The following is a 20,742-nucleotide window of genomic DNA, read 5'->3' as shown; positions in this document are numbered from 1 at the left end:
TTACATTTTTTGTGGTTCTGACAGTCTTTCTGATATGGATGATAAAGCAACCATACTTTATAGTTATTGGGGGAGAGTAAACATTTGTTAGGTATCTGGCAATTTTCTCTCAGATACAGGTTATTTATAGTTTGAGTGTAGCCCTAGCTGTCCTGGAACTCACTCTATAGACCAGGCTGACTTCAGAGACCCACCTGCTTCTGCCTCCCTGGAATGCTGGGATTAAAGGATTAAAGGTGTACAACACCACACACAACTCCCTTAATTTGTTTCTTCTTCTTCTTCTTTTTTTTTTTTTTTTTTAAAAAAAAAAAAGTCCTGGCTGTCCTGAAACTCACTTTGTAGATCAGGCTGGCCTCGAACTCACAGACATCACCTGCCTCTGCCTCCCAAGTGATAGGATTAAAGGTGTGAGCCACCACTGCTCCACATCCATTTTTTTTGTTTTGTTTTGTTTTGTTTGTTTTTCAAGACAGGGTTTCTCTGTAGCTTTGGAGGCTGTCCTGGAACTAGCTCTTGTAGACCAGGCTGGTCTCGAACTCACAGAGATCCACCTGTCTCTGCCTCCCAAGTGCTAGGATTAAAGGCGTGCGCCACCACCGCCTGGCTCACATCCAGTTTTTTAAAAGAACAAATCTTTGTTACATTTGAGTGTGTATGTGCACTGTTGTGCATGCAGAGGTCAGTGCTCAGCTTGCTGTATGGAGTCAGTTCTGTGTGGGTGGACAGAAGTGTGGCTGAGTCCTTTCTCTGCAGTCACTGGACTGGTTCAGGCTCTTCTTCAACCATTCCCAAATGGTTTGTGTGGGCAGGTGAGAGGGACTGAGGGGTGAAGGCAAGGTTTCATGCATGCTAGGTAAGTGTTCTACTGAATTGTAAACCCCAACTGTCTTTGAGACAGGGTCTCACTAAGTGTGGAGACTGACTCAGAACTCACTCTTTAACCCAAGTAGTCTTTAAACTTGTGATTCTCCTGCCTCAGTTTCCTGAGCAGCTAGTGTTACAGGCCTAGGCTATATATGAGTTTTAAGAACTCTTATTCTGCCGGGCAGTGGTGGTGCATGCCTTTAATCCAGAGGCAGGCAGATCTCTGAGTTTGAGACCAGCCTGGTCTACAAGAGCTAGTTCCAGGACAGGCTCCAAAGCTACAGGAAAACCCTGTCTCGAAGAAAACAAAAAAAGAATTGATTCCAGGGATGCCAAGACAGCCATCATTTGAGTCAGGCTTCACTCATGGGTTTGAGTGTGCACAGGAATTAGACTCTCATTTCCCTTCCCATCTACCTAACAGGTTGAGGATTGGTCTGCATATCAGATCAAGACCACAGTGTCCTTTTCTTCCCACCAGGCACTAGCCACAGAAAGCTGAATTGATGTATCTATTGGAACGACTTTATTTAAGTACACTGGGCCCCACCAGGCAATGTGACTTTGCGAGGCTGTGCAAGGGACAGGCTTGGGCTAAGATAGGAGGTGAGCTGGTTAAGCGCACTGCAGTCCACGGGTTGCCACACAGATTCCACACACACCAGCTTCGGCTAACGTCTGGCAGGGGGCCTTTGGTCACAGGACGGTGGAGAGAGAATACTGTCTGGAGTCGGGAACTGAGGTGGGACTTGATACCATTAGTGAAGGTGCAGGCAAAGACAGCCTCACCCTAGCTCTGTACTGTCTGGGTACAAAGGCCCTTGGACCGCTTCTGAGAGCCCGTGTAAGCCCGTCAGTTCTTGGCACTTGGGCCCTTTCTCTCCATTCCCAAACAGGTCCAAAGTCAGAAGTGGCTTTGACCAACCCAGAAGGGGCCTCCCTGCCCCTTTCCCTTTGTCTCTCTGGTCAGCTAGAGCGGTCAGTGAAAGGCAACATGGTTAACTGCAGCTTACTTGATTTTAATGGTTCTAGACCTCTAACATACCTTCCTCGCAAGGGCCTCTGCCAAAGAATGATGCTCTTTCCTATTTGGGAAAATCCAACTTCAACCAGCCTGGTGGTTCCAGGGCAGTGAGCAAGTGGAGGAAGGAGAAAAGAAGAGCCCGGCTGGGGTGCCTTGGTGCAGCCCCCAATCCCGCAGGGTCCCACGGCCTATGAATACTGTCAGTTCATCAGCAGGGAGTGATGGCCATGGGTGCTGTGGAAACCTAGTGCTGTAAACATTAGTGTGAGCAAGGTGACCAGTGGGCAGGGGACAGTGAGCCCTCTGCAGCCCCTTTAACAAACACTTCAATAAATAAAACTGTGAAGATGGCATTGAAACAAGGATGGATGAGAAGCAAATAACAAGCCCTGGAGCCCACAGGGCCTTATAGTTTCCCAAGACCCCTGGATGTGGCTGGGGCTTGTAAATTAGCCCTGAAGCCATCTCCTGTCTTCCTCAAATGCCCAGAGTGGTCCTGGTTCCCGCCTGGTCCCCAGGTGGACATGAGTGTGCCCTGCTCTCTCCTGAACCCAGTCTACAAGCACTGCTGGAGTGTTTTTCAGTCTCCCAAACCCAACCTGAAACAAAGCCAGACAGAACTCAACCTCAGCCTCAGTTCTCAGTCTGATCCAGAGGCATGGACAGCAGGATGATGAACAGGGCAGACAGCGCTGCCTCTAGCCTCGGCATTCTGGGGTGGGATGGGGCCAGCCCAGCCTTGATTGGCAGCAGCAAGGTCTCTCTATGGTCATCACCATAGTTCCACATAGCCAGACAAAGGCCTAGCTGAAAAAGAGTGGGCCTCTGCCAGAGCTCTTCCCTGGAAGGGGCCAGTTAGTAGTCAACCCCAGGCCTCAGGCCATCCATCCCCATTGTGGGTAGTTCAATGTCCTTTCTGGGCCCGGGATCCCTGGGCCCCACGGCACTCGATATGCGCACACACTCATACCCACACACTCACTCACACACACAGGCAGCTCCTCTCCAACACTCCAACTCCAGAAAGCGAGTTTTCAAGTGGAGTTAACTTCAGAGAGAGGTGAAGGTGGTGTCTCAGCATTAGAAGGTTTTCCTGTGGATGGATCGGGCACCGTCTTCTTCATACTCCTTCTTGGAGACCCACATCTTCTTAAAGGTGTCCAGGGAAGCAAGGATAGAGCCTCTGGAGTGGAGGAAACCCAAAGGAGCAGTGTGAGCGGGTGAGGTTGTGCAGCCAGCCAATCCTGCAGGGGTCTTTCTTAAAGGGACAGGGTAGGATGGTGGAATGGTCAGAGCTCTCACTTCCCACTCTGCTCTTATTCCGTGGGCTACTCACCCAATCCACGTGGAGTACAGTCTCTCCTGGGGTGCAGATATCTGCAGAGGGGTGGAAGGAGGAGTCTAAGACACCCGGACCCTTCTTACTCCTCTTCTGTATATGTGTATGTTCCCAAGTATATGGGAGCATGTGTGAGCGCATATGTGTATGTGGGTATGTGCAAGCGTGTGCACTGTAGAGGCCAGTGTTGACATCTGGTGTCTTCTCAGTCACTCTCTAATTACTGAATCAAGAGGCTCTTGCTGAACCCAGAGCTTACCAGTTATGTCTAGTCTACCTAGACAGCTTGTCCTTGGGGACCTTGTCTTCACCCCCCAAATGCTACAATTACAAGTGACCGCCACGCCTACCTGGCCTGTATGTGAATTCTGGGGACCTGAACTCTGGTTCTGATGCCTGTATGCCAAGTGCTTGTCCACTGAGTCATCTTCCCAGCCCCACCCCTGCCCACCTTTCACTCTGTCTCACAAGTACAGTGGACGATGCCATGCAGGAAGTTCCTTGCTGGACCTCTGGCTTCCTGCAGGAGCTGTGGTCAGCCCGACATTTGGGGCCCTTGCTCTCTGAGTCATGCCCTTCGGCAGACACTTAGAGCTCTACCTTGAGGGATGAGGGAGCGTGGCAGCCGTAAAGTCAAACTGCCCGTTTAGTGTTCCCGAAGGACCATAGTGGGGTCCTAGCTAAGTTCTCTAACACACTCGTGTATATAAACTTGACTGTTCTTAGGGTGTCTCTATGTAGGTCTAGCCTTGAACTTTTGGCAGTCCTCCTGCCTCAGTCTCCACAGTACTAGGATTTCATGTGTATACATCTAGCTGCTGCTCCACAGTGAGGGAGTGAGAACAGGTCCTCTTTGAGGCGATGTATACTATAGGGTCGTTCTATGTGCTAGGAGCCCCTGGCGCTGCCTGTGGTTGCCTGAAGAGCCTGGGGACATCCAGAAGAGGGATACAGCATGTGCTAAGTCCTGGGAGCCCAGGTCTACCCAGCCTGACCTCCAGCATGCTCCTACCCTGATCTTGACATCTTTCGGAGCTAGTTTCTTCACTTCACTCAGTAGCCTGTCACCAAAACCTAAAGGGACAGAAAAAAAGAGACCCCCCAAATTAATTCTCTGTGCATCTAATTCCTATAGGATAGATCTTCTCCAACAGGGGTCCCATGAGCAAAGACCAACCTTTGAACAGGGTAGAACCTCCTGAGAGGACAATGTTGGAAAAGAGCGTACGCCGTAAGTCCATGTCAGACTTCTGGATGGCAAACACCAGGACCTCATGGATACCCTCACTCTCCTCGCCAATCAAGTCTGGCCTGAACAGCAGCTCAGGGGCCCGGAACCTGGAAGGGCCGATCTGTAGGGTAAAGAGGCAGCTTAAGAGGTTGGGCTGGGACTGGGGTTCCCTGGAACTGGGAACAGAAGAGGTCTTTCTGCCTGTTTCTTAGGAACCAGGTATATGAGAAGCTCAGACTCAAGACAAACCTTCTATGTCAAGGGCCTTAAGGTGCGGACAGGGCTCCTGGGAACATACGAGGCTTCCAGGAAACCAGGGAGGGGAGTTACCGCGAGCTCTGGCATCTCTAGCTAAGACATCTGTGGCATTAACACTCTTGGAAACATCTTACCAGAGGGAGTTCCAGGGAGCAGTGACTTTGCTAATCTGTACCCAGGGGTGGTTAAAGACAGCACAAATACCCACTTCCCTATGCACCCTGACCGAGGGAAGTCCCTCTGAGCCCCTCCCCTTTTCTATAGAGAGGTACTGGGCTGCCCAGGCTCTCGGGAGTCCTGTTTCTCAGGGCCTCGCAGGGCATTCCGCTTGATTCCAAGCTTAATGGTGGGTGTGAGGGGAGAAGGGAAAGATGTGGGCACTACCTCAATGGTGCTGCCATCGGGCAGGTAGTACTGGGCCTTCTCGGTCTCCAGTGTCTCATCCTTCTGGGGGTTTATGGACAGGTAGCAGGCTCTCTGCAGAATCAGGTATGACAGTCAGGATGGCAGGAAATCTAGCCCACTCCCAGGCAAAGTCCCACCAAAGTGACATGCTGTTGCAGAGATCTGCTCGTCTGTCGTGACTGCCTAAGAGTTGCTGGCCCAGAAGCAGGGGCAGCAGTTTGCTACCCTGAGTTCTTGTTCCACCTTCCCGGTAGGCAAAGCTGGGCCTTGGCTCTATAGCTCCTTGGCCTGAGGCCACCCAAATTTAGCCAGGCGCAGACATCCTTCTCCTTCTACCTCTGATATGGTTCTGGTATATCAGGAGAGTACAATCCACTTAAGAAGGATAAAGTTGTTTCAACTTCTCCAAGGACGTGAACCTGCAGTCTGCAGTAATGTGTGCCTGTGCAGGGGCCCAGCTTAGGGACTGGAAATGGCTCCTCGCCCACAAGATGGCAGTATTCAGGAAGGTGAAGGAGAGAGCCACACACAGCAGCAGGAGAGAACAGAGTCTGACCCAGGACTCATGGAGCATTAACCCTCTTCTTTCTTAGGGTCACTATTCCCCATCCCACCCTTAGGCCCACAGGACAGCACTCACTTCCTTTATGGCCTTGACAATCTCAAACTCGGAGGAGGAGTGGAAATCATAGCCCTCCTTACGTAGGTAGAGGCGGAGGAAGCGGGAGACATCTCGGCCAGCAATGTCGATGCGCATGATAGAGTGAGGCATGGCGAAGCCTTCATAAATTGGGACTGCATGGGTGACACCATCCCCAGAATCCAACACCACGCCCGTGGTCCTGCCTGTGGCATAACTGAGGCAAAGGAACAATCACTGAGTGCCACACTCCTCCAGGAAGAAATCTACCTGTCAAAGCTCAGAGTCAGTGGAGTTAAGCCTGGGGTCTACTTTCCTCGTGGGCCCTTCCGGTGAGTGGAATACTAGGGAAACCTTGAATGAGGTGCAAAACTTCTCCAGCATCCTGAAGAGCAGGCCTTTAACTGTCCTGGAGACCTGGCCTAAAGGGCAGTTTCGACTTCCAAGAGAAGGGGAGGGTAAAGAAAAGAGTGAGGGAAACACGATGCTTTTCATTTTCCTGGGAGCCTGGTCTTCCCCAGGCAGCCTCTGGGGTCTGCCTATAGTTTTCTATCTCCAAATGACAGAGACTCAAGCATGGGAACAAACCCCTACTCGGCCTCAGTGTTCAGAGGTCAACAAGTAAAGTCAGCTCATACACCCTGTGTGTTATGGCAACTTCATGGGGAACCTCCTTCAGCCAATGGCCTTTGAGAGGCTGGACCAGGCTGAGGCGTGGCTTTGGGTACCAAAAAGCTGCAGTCCCACCTGCTTGCCCCTCTTCTTCCCATGTGCCACACCTGGATGTCTGACCCTGTTCCTATTTCCTCATTGTGATTCATGAATTTTCCTTCTTAATAAAGAAAAATCTTAGTATTCCCAGTTCGGAGCTAGTGTGGGATTATTTGATTCGTGTTCCTCCATCTGACACATTCTGCTTCAGCAGTTGCTGCCGAGGCTGAATTCTGTCTTATAGAAATGCAGTACCAAAAATATGTGCACTTTTCATTTGTTCAGAGGTCACAGATTAAGATTTGGATATGAAATTCTTCAATTACTTCTGGGAATGCTGGGGATCAAACCCTACACCTTTGTCTATGTTAGGCAAGGGCTCTACCATTAAGTCTCATACTCAGTCTAGGAAATCTCCCAGTCTAAATATGCTGGCTCACAATTTCTTTCTTTTTTTTTTTTTTTCTTTCGGTTTTTCGGGACAGGGTTTCACTGTTTAGCTCTGGCTGTCCTGGAACTAGCTCTTGTAGATTAGGCTGGCCTCCAACTCACAGAGATTGTCTCTGCCTCCCAAGTGCTGGGATTAAAGGCATGCGCACCACTGCCCGGCAGGCTCACAATTTCTTAATGGGGTCAAATAAATCCTCTGTGTAGGTCATATGGTACCATCTCAGCAGCAGACAGATGAAGTCATGAGGCAGGGTGTGGGGGGTTCGGGGGGAGTATGGTGGTGTGGGAAGGATGGCAGGGTGGGGAGCATGGCAGGGTGGTGGTGTCTGGTTCACAGATATGTTGTGGGCTATTTGTACACCATGTGAAGATGTTCTTGCTGTGATTGGTGTAATAAAAAGATGAACAGCCAATAGCTAGGCAGGAGGTATAGGCAGGACTTCCAGGAGAGAAAGGAAGAGGAGGAAAATCTATGTGCACAGGAAACTCCAGGAGACACAGAGGGGAAACAGGATGGAAGAGACATAATGCTACGTGATAGAACATAGATTAATATAAATGAGTTAGTATACGTTATGAGAGCCAAAGTTAGTATACGTTATGAATAAGCCAAAGCTATAGGCCAAGCTTTCATAATTAATAAGTCTGTCATTATTTGGGAGGTAGCTGGTGGGACAACAAAAGCCTCATTTCAGATACGCAGAGGCTGGGGCTACCGCGTGCGGCCATGTGAGGCAGGGAGCACTACTCACAGGCTCAGCACAGCTTGCATGGAGATGAAGAGGGCTGGCACGTTGAAGGTCTCGAAGAAAACTTCCGCAGCTCGTTCCCGGTTTTTCCGAGGGTTTAAAGGTGCCTCAGTCAGGAGCACAGGATGCTGCGGAAAGAGGCCCAGGAGGAAGGCAATGTGACACTGCCTTGAAAGTTTGCTAGTCCAGGGAACCTGTCAGCCTCCCTCAGAGGAAAGAAAGCTGAGCTCGTCACATGCTGTGCCTAACTTCACATCCTAAAGTCCCATTCTGTCCTTACCCTCCGAGTCCACCTTCTTGTCTTCCAAAACTCATCTCTAGGTCCCTGAATCTGCTGTATATTGTCTACTTGTCAAGATTTTGTTATACTCTGAATTATGATACATAAACATATTTCAAAACAGAAAATTAAAATTTAATGTTGATTTTGTTTTGTGGTACTGGAGATTGTTTCACATGCTAGACTCTTCCACAGAGCTGCATTTCTAGCCCTTTTATTTATTTATTATTATTTATAGTTTTATTTTTATTTTATGTTCATTGGTGTTTTGCTTACATGTGTCTATGGAAAGGAGTCGGATTACCCAGATCTGGAGTTACAGACAGGTGTGAATTGCCATGTGGGTGCTGAGAATTGAACCCAGGCCTTTTGCAAGCACAGTCAGTGCTTTTTTTGGTTTATTTGTTTTGTTTTTAAAAGCCTTATTTTATGAGTGCTCTATTTGCATGTACACCTGCATACCAGAAGAGGGCATCAGATCCCACTATAGATGGCTGTGAGTGACCATGTAGTTGCTGGGAATTGAGCTCAGGACCTCTGTATTTCTCCAGCCCCCATTTTTGTTTTTTGAGATAAGAATCTTGCTACAGTCAGTTGGGGATAGCACAGACTTTTAATCCCAGCACTCAGAAGGCAGGGGCAGGAGGACGTCTGTAAGTTTGTGGATAGCCTGGTCTACAGAGGAACTTTCAGGACAGTCAAGGGTTCACAGAGAAACCCCGTCTCAAAGAACAAAAACAAGGTTGGGTAATGGTAGCACATACCTTTAATCCTAAGTAGGTGGATCTCTCTGAGTTTGAGGCCAGCCTGGTCTACAGAACTAGTTCTAGAACAGCCAAGGTACACAAAGAAACCCTATCTTTTTTTGTTTTTTCGAGACAGGTTTGGGGCCCGTCCTGGAACTAGCTCTTGTAGATCTGGCTGGCCTCGAACTCATAGAGATCCACCTGCCTCTGCCTCCCAGGTGCTGGGATTAAAGGTGTACACCACCACCACTGCCCAGTTTAGAAACCCCATCTTGAAACACCCCCACCTCCAAAAAAGAGTCTTGCTACATAGCCCTAGACTGGTCTCAAATGTTCCCCCATCCTGCCACTGCTGCCTTCCAGGTGCTGGCATTACAAGCATATGTTGCTATACCTAAATTCCATTCTAATATACATATTAGAACTGCCTCTGCCTCCTGAGCATTGGGGTTAAAGGCCTGCACTACCACCACTCAGCTCAGTTCTAACATATTAATGGACTGATATGAAGACAAAATTAGACTATCTCTAGAAAGTATATAAAGCCTAGTGCCAGCACACACTCAGACTCATCTTGGCAGCAGTCACTGCCATCCTCATCCTCATCATCTCGGGAGTGTAGTTCTGCCCAGCGTGGCATTCTGCACAGTAGTGTCCCGCACAAAGGCCCCTCACCTCTTCTGAGAAGGTCTGCAGCTGGTCCTTAGAATAGACATACTGCCAGATGCGCTCCATGTCATTCCAGTCCTTGACGATGCCATGTTCCATGGGGTAGCGGATTGACAGCAGCCCTCGGTGCTCCTGCAAGCAGAAAGCACAGTCTGTAACAGCAGCTGGGCTCTTGCCTGGCACCCTGCTCTCCCAGGCCTGAACTGTGTAGGCAGAATCCCTTCTGAAGGAGCTGCAGCTTCCTAGAATTGCAGCCTGCAATCCTCACCCATGCTGAGGGCAGGCATCATTCTAAGCTGGAGACTGTATGCTGCAAGCTGCCTGGACAGCAGAAGATCTCCACATTTCCACGGCCCTCACGTGCCCTGTGGCACTCACCTCAGCACTTGGAACCAAATGTGGCAGCAATGACTCTGTAGTTATGCTTCCTAGAGCCCGTCTGGGGGCTCTGCTAAAGCTAGGGTAATTAACTCATACCTAGGGCAGGTCAGACTGGATCTCCCCTCGGAATCCCTCTTGCCAAAAATATAACCAAACCAATCGACCTAAACACTGGTAAGGCAGTGACAAGATCCAGAAAGACAGTAGAAGTCCCATTTTCCAGACTGGTCTCTAATTTACAAAGTGGGGTTCCAGACACTTCTTTTCAAGGCCAGAGTCTGCTCTTGGGAGAAAATGACCTTTGCTCATTGCCGTGTCCAGCTGCAAACACTTCCATTATGGCAGCTAAGGCAGGTCCTCTGCCAGCCTGTGGCCCCTGCTTCACCGGGGATTACCTCAGCTTTGGGGCCAATGAAGATGTCACCTTCGAGGGCTCCTGCCATGACACGAACATGCTTGGGTCTGCCCACACTAGAAGAGACACAAAAGGAACATTTCTCATTTCAGGACAGACCACAAGGGCACAGTCCACTGTGCCCATCTCCGAGGAGGGAGGTCTCAAATAAACTTCCATTTCCTTTCCTTTCTGAGTTTTGTGTAAAGAACATGTACTGCTCTCTTTCCACTGCTCTGCTGGAGAGGCAAGCAGGTCTTTGCCCCTCTCTCTGTCTCTCTCTCTCCTCCCCTTTACTCTTTTCTCAAAAACTTCATGCTCAAGCTCTGAAAAAATAAAGATAAAAAGAGCATGTACTATTTCAAGTTATTTTCATATTATCTACTTGTATTATATTGTTTTGTAAATTATAACTCTAGCTCTTGTATTTTCCCAATGTGTGTATAGATAGAATTTCTAAATGGCTGAGCAGTGGTGGCGCACTTAAGAGGCAGAGCAAATCTCTGTAAGTTCGAGGCCCACCTGGTCTCTAGGACAGCAGGAGCTGTTAAACAGAGAAACCCTGTCTTGAAAAACTAAAAAATTAAATTAAATTAAAAATTAAAAAAAAATAAGCCGGGTGGTAGTGGCACACGCTTTTAATCTCAGCACTAGGGAGGCAGAGGCAGGCGAATCTCTGTGAATTCAAGGCCAGCCTGGTCTACAGAGCAAGTTCCAGGACAGGCCCAAAAGCTACAGAGAACCCTGTCTCGAAAAACCAAAAATATAAAAATAAAATAAAAAAATAGAGGGTTCTGTGGCTCTCTAAGTCACCAAGGACAAAATTGATGGCATTAGATAGAATCAGAGTTGGTTTTTTTATTTGTTTGTTTATTTGTTTTGAGACAGGGTCTCTCTGTTGTCCTGATTGTCCTGGAACTCAGCACGTAGACCTGGCTGGCCTCCCAAATGCTGGACTTAAAGCATGTGACACCATACTCAACCTTAGAATCAGATTTTTAAAAAGAGGGCCACCAAAAGGGCTCTTGACGTGCATGTCGGTGGACTGAGTTTGATCCCTGGAACCACACAAAGGTGGGAGGAGCAGACTGACTCCACAACGCTGTGCTCTGACCAGCACACACATGTTGTAGCACGTACCTCCCCCAACTCTCACACACTCATACGAGCACTTGTGCAAAACACACACACACACACACACACACTTAAAAAAATTAGAGGCCTTTTGCTGTACCTCTCAGCATATACCAGGTAGTAACACATTCCTTTGCTTATCCAGAACCCGCTTCACATCCTTTGCTTATCGTCCTGGGTACCAAGGCTAACTTGAGAATTCTTCCTCCTCAATGAGGCAGGGCTGGGCACAGAACAAAGTTGACAAGAGCCCCACAGTCACAACCAACCTCAAAATGACTTACTAGTTTGGAAAGCAGTATTTGGGGATCTGATCACCAGCAAAACCAGCTTTAATCACGCCGGATCCCTGGGGAGAGAGGACAAAGAAAAGTGAGGCCCAGCAATAAGTCAAGCTGTTCCAGTATGGTTCCATTTCCATTCAGAGAGAAAGAGCTCACACTTGTGCGTATGACAGACATGTTGACAGGAGCATAGGAGAAGGTGGGTACATATTCAGGAAGAGACGGGACTGGAGATGGCAACCAGGACCTCCACTGCAGACTCAATGAACTGTTCAATTTTTCTGTAGTTTTCTCCTTTACTACATGGAATATACTTTACTTTGGGTATAACAAGTGATATTAACGGGCTGAGGAGATGGCTCATCAGATAAAAGCCTTTGTCACACACGTCTGGTGGAAAGAACCAGCTTCACAAACTTGTTCTCTGCCTCCATATGTGTACTGTGGCATATACACACCTGTACTGTCGATGCACCTATGTGATAACAACAAGTAAAGCGCGATTTAGAAATATTAATAAAGGAAAGAAAAAATAAAACAGAAAACGTGAGAAATAGTAATTTCCAAGAAGCCACAGTATGGCGGCAGGGAAAGCATGTGCATTTCTCTGTTCTCCCAGCCTTACATCAGCCTCCCTGTCCCAGGTCTCTAGGACACATCTCACTAGTATCTTGCATCAATTCTGCCTGAATGCATGTTCTCTGGGCTCTCATAGGTCAGAAGCACTATACTTTGTAGGGTTTGTTGTTTTCCACAAGCCAGTGTTTTACTCCTTTGTCTCCTGATACTCGAGGGCAGAGAGGTCTCAATGACTTGCCTGAGAAGAGTAGACAAGAGTCAAACTCCTGCTCTACCAGTGTCAGGAAAGAAAGAACCCTTTTCCTTTTTATTTTCTTTCTCTCTTCCTTCTTTTTTCCTTCCTTCCTTCTCTTCTCTTTTCTTTTCTTTCTTTTTTTTTTTTTTTTTGGACAGGGTTTCTCTTGGTACTTCTGGCCATCCATGAATTTGCTCTGCAGACCAGGCTGGTCTCGAACTCAGAGTTCTGCCTGCCTCTGCTTCCCAAGTGCTGGGATTAAAGGCGTGTGTTACCACTGCCCACCACCCAGCAAGAACCCCTTTTTCTAACAAGCATCATATCTTCCAGGGCCCAATCAAAGTGAACACTGACTGTAGGAACTGACAACTGCGTGCAGGGAAGATGGCAGGAGCCGATGCTGTTTGCAAATATGTCCATTCCCTTCCTTCTAACCTCGACTACGACCAGATCTGATGCCCATGTTCTTCTAGCTCACCTGGTTTTCTCTCAACCACTTCTCCACACTGCATACAAGTTAATACATGACAGACGCAAGCTTCCCAGGCTATCTCTGCACCAAAGGCTTTCTGGCACACCCCTTGGCTCTCTGGTTCCTGCTGCTCCACAGAGAGGTGTGAAGGTAAGATGGAGGTGATGAGAACAGTCATCTCGGGGTGTCTGCCTCTGGCCAGTCTGAGGGTTGGGGTATGTGTGGTGAGAAGCGATGGAAGGACTGGGGAGAGAGCAAATAAGGGACGATGTGCAGACTCGTTGGCCTGGGCAGTGTGGCCTGAGCTCAAAAGCCTAGGAGGAGGGGGAATTCTCTGACGGCAAACCCCAGGGCTTGGGTACTGGTATGGATGAATGGACACAGCACTGTGCAAAAGACCTTCAGGAACTTGTTAGTTCAAGCTTCTAATAATTGTTCATTGTCTGCACAGGGTGTGTCCAGCCTACAGACTAGCTGCATCTCCCGGCAGGGGTCCAGACGAGAGAGTGAAGGTGAGTGCCAAGACAGGATTTCACACATCCCAGGCTGGCCTCAAACTTGTTCTGGAGCTGGAGGTGACCCAGAACTCCCGTTCTACTGCCTACACCTCCTCAACGACAGGGTTTGACAGGTGTGTGCCTCCATACACTGTCAGTTCTGAATTCTTTTTCTTTTTTTAGGTTTTTGAGGCAGGTTTTTTGTGTGTGTGTGTGTAGCCCTGACTGTCCTGGAAAGCTGGAAGTTAGGTCAGGCTGGCCTCAAACTCACAGAGATCCACCTGCCTCTACCTCCAGAGTGCTGGGATTAAAGGCACGTACCACCACCACCCAGCTAGATTTTATTTATTTATTTACTTATTGAGACAGGGTTTCTCTAGCTTTTTAAAAGTTTGTCCTGGAACTTACTCTGTAGATCAGGCTGGCCTCGAACTCAGAGATCTATCTGCCTCTGCCTCCCAAGTGCTGGGATTAAAGGCGTGAACCACCACCACCACCTGGCTTTAGATTTGAATTTTTTTTTAATTTATTTTTTTTACTATTATGTATACAATATTCTGTCTGTGTATATGCCTGTAGGCCAGAAGAGGGCACCAAGCCTCATTACAGATGGTTGTGAGTCACCATGTGGTTGCTGGGAATTGAACTCAGGACCTTTGGAAGAGCAGGCGATGCTCTTAACCACTGAGCCATCTCTCCAGCCCCCTAGATTTGAATATTTTTAAGAGTTGATTTTCCATCTTTGAGTTCACTTGTGCTTTGAGTTCACTAGCACAAGGACAAGAGTCTGGGTAACAAGGCAGCTTAAGACATCAGATTCAGCCAAGTACGTGGCACATGCCTGTAAACATTCCCAATTGGAGGCTGAGACAGGAAGATCCAGATTTAAGGAAGCTACATGGCAAGACCTTGCATCAGAAAACCAATCTAGAGAGATGGCTCAGTGGTTAAGAGCACTGACTGCTCTTCAGAGGACCCAGCTTGAATTCCCAACAACCACACTGTGGCTCACAACCTGCTCACAACTCCAGACCCAAGGGGATCTGATACCCTCTTCAGGCCTCCTCAGGCACTGCATGGTTGTGGTGTAAAGACATGCAGGCAAAACACCATATATATAAAATGCAAACCGATCTCAACAAAACCCAAAGCCTAGTGAAGCAATGCCAGACTCACTTATTTGTCTCTGTCTTTCTAGCAGAAGTATAACAGGCCCAGCCACAGCACTGTGCCTCTTTGAAGGATAACCTGTGATTATCCTCCTGTATCTGGCAGCAAACCACCATTACACGACAAAGTATGTGTCTCACTGCCCTCTGTTAGAATTTTTGCTTCCCCCTTTTTTCTACTTTATTTCAAGTTCCTTAAGATCAGAGACATCACATAGCAGTATCTGTCTTCTCCTAGACACTCACAAGAGACTAGCTGATGAAAGTTAAAATCACGAGTAAAAGAGCGACAGATAGTTGCCAGGCAGTGGTGGCACAAGACTTTAATCCCAGCACTTGGGAGGCAGAGGCAGGCGGACCTCTGTGAATTCAAAATCAGCCTGGTTTACAGAGTGAGACCCTGTCTCAAAAAAAAAAGAGAAACAATCAAAAATTTAAAAATTACAAAAGAATTGGCAGGTGAAACCTAAATTATGAATCTGAACGAGCAGTTGCAATGCCAGCAAAAGCAGCCCCAGGCAAAGGTGGTGTGAAGGCAAACGTAGCATCAGAGTGATGAGTTTGGAAGAACCAGACCCAGCTTGTCCCTAGGGCCCCAGCAGGCCTGTCAGGACCAGGCTGGGCCAACAAGCAGGGGCAGGAGGTGAACTGAGGTACACTATTCTGTACCTCAGAGCATATAAAAGCCGACATCCACTTCTTTAACAGCATTTACACAGGAACTGTGTACCTCACAATGAGCTGCCCCCATGCTACTCGCTTTAGCAAAGGAAATAAACAAACACCCTGTAGAGGCTTCTTGAAAATGCAGTCTCATGAAATGTTTGATTTATGGGGACTAAAGTCAGCTCCTAGCCCCCAATGACCATTCTGATGCAGGCAAGGAGCAACCCCCTCAGCAGGCTCTCCCAGCACCAGCTGGCTGTAGGCTAACCTGTGATTGCAACTTGAGCAGATTTTATCTAAGCACTTCAGGTTGCTTGATGTGGTGGGAAAGAGGCCCGTGATCTCCCATCTCATAAATAAGAGCAGGATTCTTTTAGAGCGCTGGTTCCAGGACAGGGGTTGCTAATTGGTCCATTTTGATTCTAAGTCTTGGGTTCATAAAGTACATTAAAGAAAGACAAAAAACTTACTGAGATAAAATTTACATTTCACACACATAATTTACAAATTTAAGGTATAGTACAATTCAATGTATTTTAGTATGGTCAGATTTGTATATAACCAGGGTCTAATCATATAGCAAAGGCTGGCCACAAACTTGTAACTAATTGAAGAACTTGCTTTACCACTCCAAAAAGATGCCCTGTGCCCAGTAACAGTCATTCTGCATCAGAAGAACCCATTCCTCCAGCACTTGCAGCTACTTATCTATTTGTTTTTGTAAATCACAAGACTTAGATTTACTGGCAATGGCTACAAATAGCAGATTGCATGTGAAATTTCCTTCTGATTTCCATACGGTAGTTCACACCTGTAATCTCAGCTCTCTGGAGGCAGGTAGGCAGGAGGACCCTAAGTTTGAAGCCAGCTTTGTCTATATAATGAGTCTCCAGGATAGCCAGAGCGGCATAGTGAGAGTCTTTGTAAGAAAAGAAACAAAGTCTGGAGAGACAGTTAAGGGCACTTGTTGCTCTTCCACAGGACACAGGATGGATTCCCAAGCACCAGCTCAGCAGCTCAGGACTCTATAATTCCAGTTCCAGAGCATCGGACGCCCTTTACAGGCCCTGCATGCATGCAGTGTACAAGATTTGAGAAAAGAAATAGGGGGGCTGAAGAGATAGCTCATTAGTTGAGAGCACCTGCTGTTCTTCCAGAAGACTAGAGTCTGCTTCCCAGAATCCATACTGAGTGGTTCGCAACCGCCTATAACTTCAGCTCCAGGGATCCAAGGCAAAGGAGCTGGTGGGATGAGCAGACTGTTCCTGTGCTATTAATGCCAAAACAAAACTGATAATTCTTTTTTAAAAAAAGACTTTAATTATGTGTATATGTGTATGTCTTGTGTGTGGTCTATGTATGTGTGTGCAAGGGTCTTCAGAGACCAAAGAGGGTGTCGGATCCTCTGGAGCTTGAATTATAGGCTGTAAGCTGCCTACAAGGGTGCTGGGAATGGAACTGTGGTCCCCTGCAGGAGCACCAAGCGCTCTGAACTGCTGAGCCATGTCTCTAGCCTGAGACGGATCATCCCGACACAGTTTTTTCTTTTAACAACTAAATAAAAGGTGGATCCAACACACAGAAATGAGCTAAAGACATAAGTAGTCTTGTTCTCTAGATATCAATGCTGAGAACAAGAAATTCCACAAGACCCTGTCTCAAACAAATGAAAGAAAGAGAGTCACTCAAGCATCTCTGTATCACCGAGCCGAAACCCCTCATCTTGATTGGCTCCCCCTCCCCCTGGTCGTTTTTTTGCTCATGACAGAGATCATTAGTTATTCACCTATTCATCCACCTAGCCAACAAAAAGGTTCGATTTTGTACATGTGGTACCAGGCCCTTGGTACCTTGTAAGGTTGGGTAGATGAAGAGGAGTGGAGACCTGGGGAGATGGCTCATTAGTTACGATCACTAGGTGCCGTCTGTCGAGAGAGCCTGAGTGGAGCCCTTCCTGCGCCACATCCATGTTGGATAACTCATAGCTGCCTGTCACTTTAGCTGTAGGGAATTTAAGCCCTCATCTGGCTCCAAATGCTCCAACACACACACACACACACACACGCACACACACACACACACACACGCACACGCACACACACACACACGCACACACACACTCGAGGGGGGGCCCTGGGCACTGTGCAGAATGGGATGGAGGTCAAGGACTAATGAAAATGAAGGCTCTCACCCCCCTTCCCACAAGAGTTACAATCTAGTGAGATGAGACTAGTGAGGGAGACGAGAACAAACCCCTCAAAACAAGGTATCTCATTTAATTAACTTTGATCAACCCCCTACCCACAACAAACAAACAGGGTCTCATATCTTAGAAGCTGGCTTCAAACAATGACGTTGAATTTCGGATTTTCCTGTCTCCACCTCTCTAGTGCTGGGATTACAGGCATGGACCACCACATCCGATTTATAGGCCAGGTCTATGCTGTGCTAGGGATGGAGTCCAGCATATGTCATGCCATGCATGTCAGACAAGCACTACCAGCTGGGCCACCTCCCCCTGTCCCCGCCCCCCCCCCCCCCCCCCAGTCTCAGCTTCACCTTTTTTTTCCGAGACAAGATTTCTCTACATAACAGTCCTTGCTGTTCTGGAATTCACTCTGTCAACAGGCTGGTCTTGAACTCACAGAAATCCGCTTGCCTCTGTCTCCAGAGTGCTGGGATTAAAGACGTGCTCATCCTCACCTTTTAAAAAGGCAGTTTGCAACATATAATGCAGCCTTCCTTGAAAGACTAAAGAACTTGGAACCAGATGACTTCATTGTTAGTCTGGGATCTTCAATTCCTAAAGTGGGTGGTCTGAAAAATCTTCCCCAGCCTCCTGTTCCTGCATAAACTGGGGAGAGCAATCTCCATCTACCTACAATGCAAATAAAAGAACCTAGTGGCCCGCGCAGGTGAGAAGGGCTGGAGCATCACAGGTACTCTGATCGGATAAGGTCAGTCTAGGACAGAGGGAACTAATGGTTTGCCTCAAAGAAGGGGTCTTGAAAGAGCAAGGAAGATTTCAACCAGTCTCGACTGGACCAAACCTTTGAGTAAAATACTGAAACTGAAGACAACTGCCCAGCCTCATAAGAGCAATATTTTGGTTCTATTTGTCATTACTGATGCATTTGTGGAGGCGTGGCTAGCAAAGGAATGGCATTTAGATAAGGTGATACACTTATAGGGCAGCGCTGCGGAATATGACCTTGGTCTCTTCCATCTCCGGTGTTCCTCCTGTGAAAGGGGCAGCAAACTTGCTTCTGAGCCATTCCCTTTTCTTGAGGCTTCCATTTACACGGTGGCCAAAGTGCCCTGCAAACGCTAGCGTCCCTGACAGACACTGCTTAGATAATCTGCTGCCTCTCAGCTGGGCACCGCAAAACGGAAAGCACCTGGTTTGCTTTCTCACGTTCCTTTTTTGTTTACCTTTGCTAACTATAATTTATAATCACAAAAATAACTGATATCCTATAGCCATTTCTGGCACAAGATTACCCGGCCCCACCCAGGTACAGTTTACAACGCCGCCCGGCCGGCTCACACCCAAGGAAACTGCCCTTCTTCACCGGTGGACCAGCCATCGCCTTCCGCACTGAGTGAGTCCAGCCAATCCCCACCGCCCTAGAGCACTGCCCCACCCCTCACAGAAGGGAAACACTATGGCGGCCGGAAGAGCGACAAGCGCACCAGCCAATAATCGCAGAGTGCTGTTCTAATCCGGCAAGGCCCAAAGGCGGGACTAATAGGCCAAGATAGACGGCAAGAGCAGCCAATTGAGTGATGGGAGGCCAGGGAGAAGGCGGGTGCTAGGTTCTCAGAGAACGGTTAAGGCCCCTTGAGCCGAGGGTCCAAGGACCCTTCTCGGTCTACATCTCTTTCCTTTGTCTGCCCTCAGATTCTCCGCCACACGGGTGCTGCTGGCCGCCCTGCCTGCAAACTGTGGATGTGGGGAGGACGGGGGCGGCAGCAGCTGAACCCGCCTGACAGGCCGGGCCAGTGACAAAGAGCAGGCGGCCTAGGCTGAAACCTCGGAAACGATCCCTTCTGGAGGACAACACAGTCTCTTCAGAGATAGGAAAGACGCTACTCACGTTGTCGATCACAACAGGCTGGTTGGCGATCACATCGTAGGACTCCATGGTAGAGGAATCGTTCCTTCCGAGGAAGGAACTGCCAGTCCGGTCCGCTGCAAACGCTACTGACACGCATGCGCAGTCTAGTCGCCGGTTCTGGGCATTCAGGGAGCGGCCCGACCTCGCCTCCGAAGAACTACAATCCCCAGAACCCTTTGCCGCAGGGCCAGCGCTCCAAACAGGGCCCGAGTCCCGCGGGGTTTAGAAAATTGGTCGGTGTATTTCCGATGTAGGGTGCCATGGGGTTTGTAGTCTCGGTAGATTCGAGAGCCACAGGTTGATGTTGCATGCCTGGATTTGTAGTCCCTTCGAAGCGTTTCCCAGTACACGCTTAAATTCTAGAGTCTGGAGTACTTGTGCGTAGTTGAGATTAGTCAGTAATTTAGGTGCGGTTAAATTTTTCAGATTAGTCCCACCACTCAGCCATTCCTTCACTTGGGCAATATAAACTATTAATAAACATTTCTGGGACTGGAATGTCGCTCAGTGGTAGAATGCTTTTCCTGCATGTGCAAGAATCGCAGCCCCTCCAGCTGGTAGTGCCGCACAGACAGGCGGATTTCTGAGTTCGAGGTCAGCTTGGTTTGCAGAGTGAGTTCCGGGACAGCCAGGGCCACACAGAAAAACCCTGTCCTCGACAAACAAAACAAAAACCCTTTTAACAAAAGCTAACAAAAGTTATCAAAAACATCTAAAGTTGGATGCAGTGGAACTACTGGTCTAAAATATCGTCTAAATGTTTAGAAACTGCTTTGGTATCTCTTCTTGAGCATAAAACCTAGATGGGTGAGAATATTCAAGTGAAGAGAAAGTATGCATAAATGCTTTTAACAGCCTGATATTTTTCCTTGGAGTATTTATTTCCCTGCCTCTTCAAGTTGCTTTTAGTCACTAGCGCCTAGAAATAGTAAAAGATTGTAATATATTAATAATGACACACGCCGAGCGGTGGTAGCGCACGCCTTTAATCCCAGCACTCGGGAGGCAGAGACAGACGATTCTCCATGAGTTCGAGGACAGCCAGAACTGTTACACAGAGCAACCCTGTCTCGAAAAACCAAACCAAGCAAATAAAAATTAATGGCACACAAAAAATGAATTAGTCATTTCATTTTTTAACTGAATGATTAGTCAGTTGTCGGGCTTATTTTAAAATCGTGTACCAACAAAATAATGTTAAGCGCTTCTTAGGAGCTTTTTAGAGATATTACCGGACCCTAGCACCTCTGGGCACCGCGTCTCGGTTTAAAACTGGGTTCCTCCTAACACTAGGGGGAGGCCAAGATCCTTGGGACGTTCCCAGCACAGGGGCAGGGAGGCGGGCCCATTGTCAAGTCACGCCTTCCTCTTGTGACTGGCAACGGCACTAGCCAATAGGTGCCAGCCAAAGGCACGCCGACGCCCCGCCCCCTGGAGCTCCCCG

At 48.2% G+C, this 20,742-nt stretch overlaps 1 protein-coding gene across 2 annotated transcripts; it reads right to left on the bottom strand.

Moving 5' to 3' along the window:
• Positions 1–1,370: 1,370 nt before the first annotated feature.
• Actr1a (actin related protein 1A) lies at positions 1,371–19,437 on the bottom strand. Of its 2 annotated transcripts, XM_048439047.3 has the most exons (11): positions 19,278–19,437; positions 11,563–11,627; positions 10,146–10,221; positions 9,376–9,501; positions 7,678–7,802; positions 5,765–5,981; positions 5,104–5,196; positions 4,408–4,582; positions 4,243–4,304; positions 3,228–3,268; positions 1,371–3,074 (listed from the first exon to the last, which is right to left on the bottom strand). In XM_048439047.3, exons 1-11 carry the CDS (start codon positions 19,323–19,325, stop codon positions 2,972–2,974), a joined length of 1,131 nt encoding a protein of 376 aa, XP_048295004.1. In that variant the 5' UTR covers positions 19,326–19,437; the 3' UTR covers positions 1,371–2,971. The 2 variants fall into 2 exon arrangements, with proteins under 2 accessions (XP_048295004.1, XP_048295006.1); XM_048439049.3 differs by lacking the exon at positions 4,243–4,304.
• Between the last annotated feature and the right edge of the window lie 1,305 nt (positions 19,438–20,742).

Source organism: Myodes glareolus, chromosome 7, assembly GCF_982192425.1.
Source record: "Myodes glareolus chromosome 7, mMyoGla1.1, whole genome shotgun sequence".
NCBI classification, from domain to species: domain Eukaryota; kingdom Metazoa; phylum Chordata; class Mammalia; order Rodentia; family Cricetidae; genus Myodes; species Myodes glareolus.
This window is presented reverse-complemented; position numbering and strand designations above follow the sequence as displayed.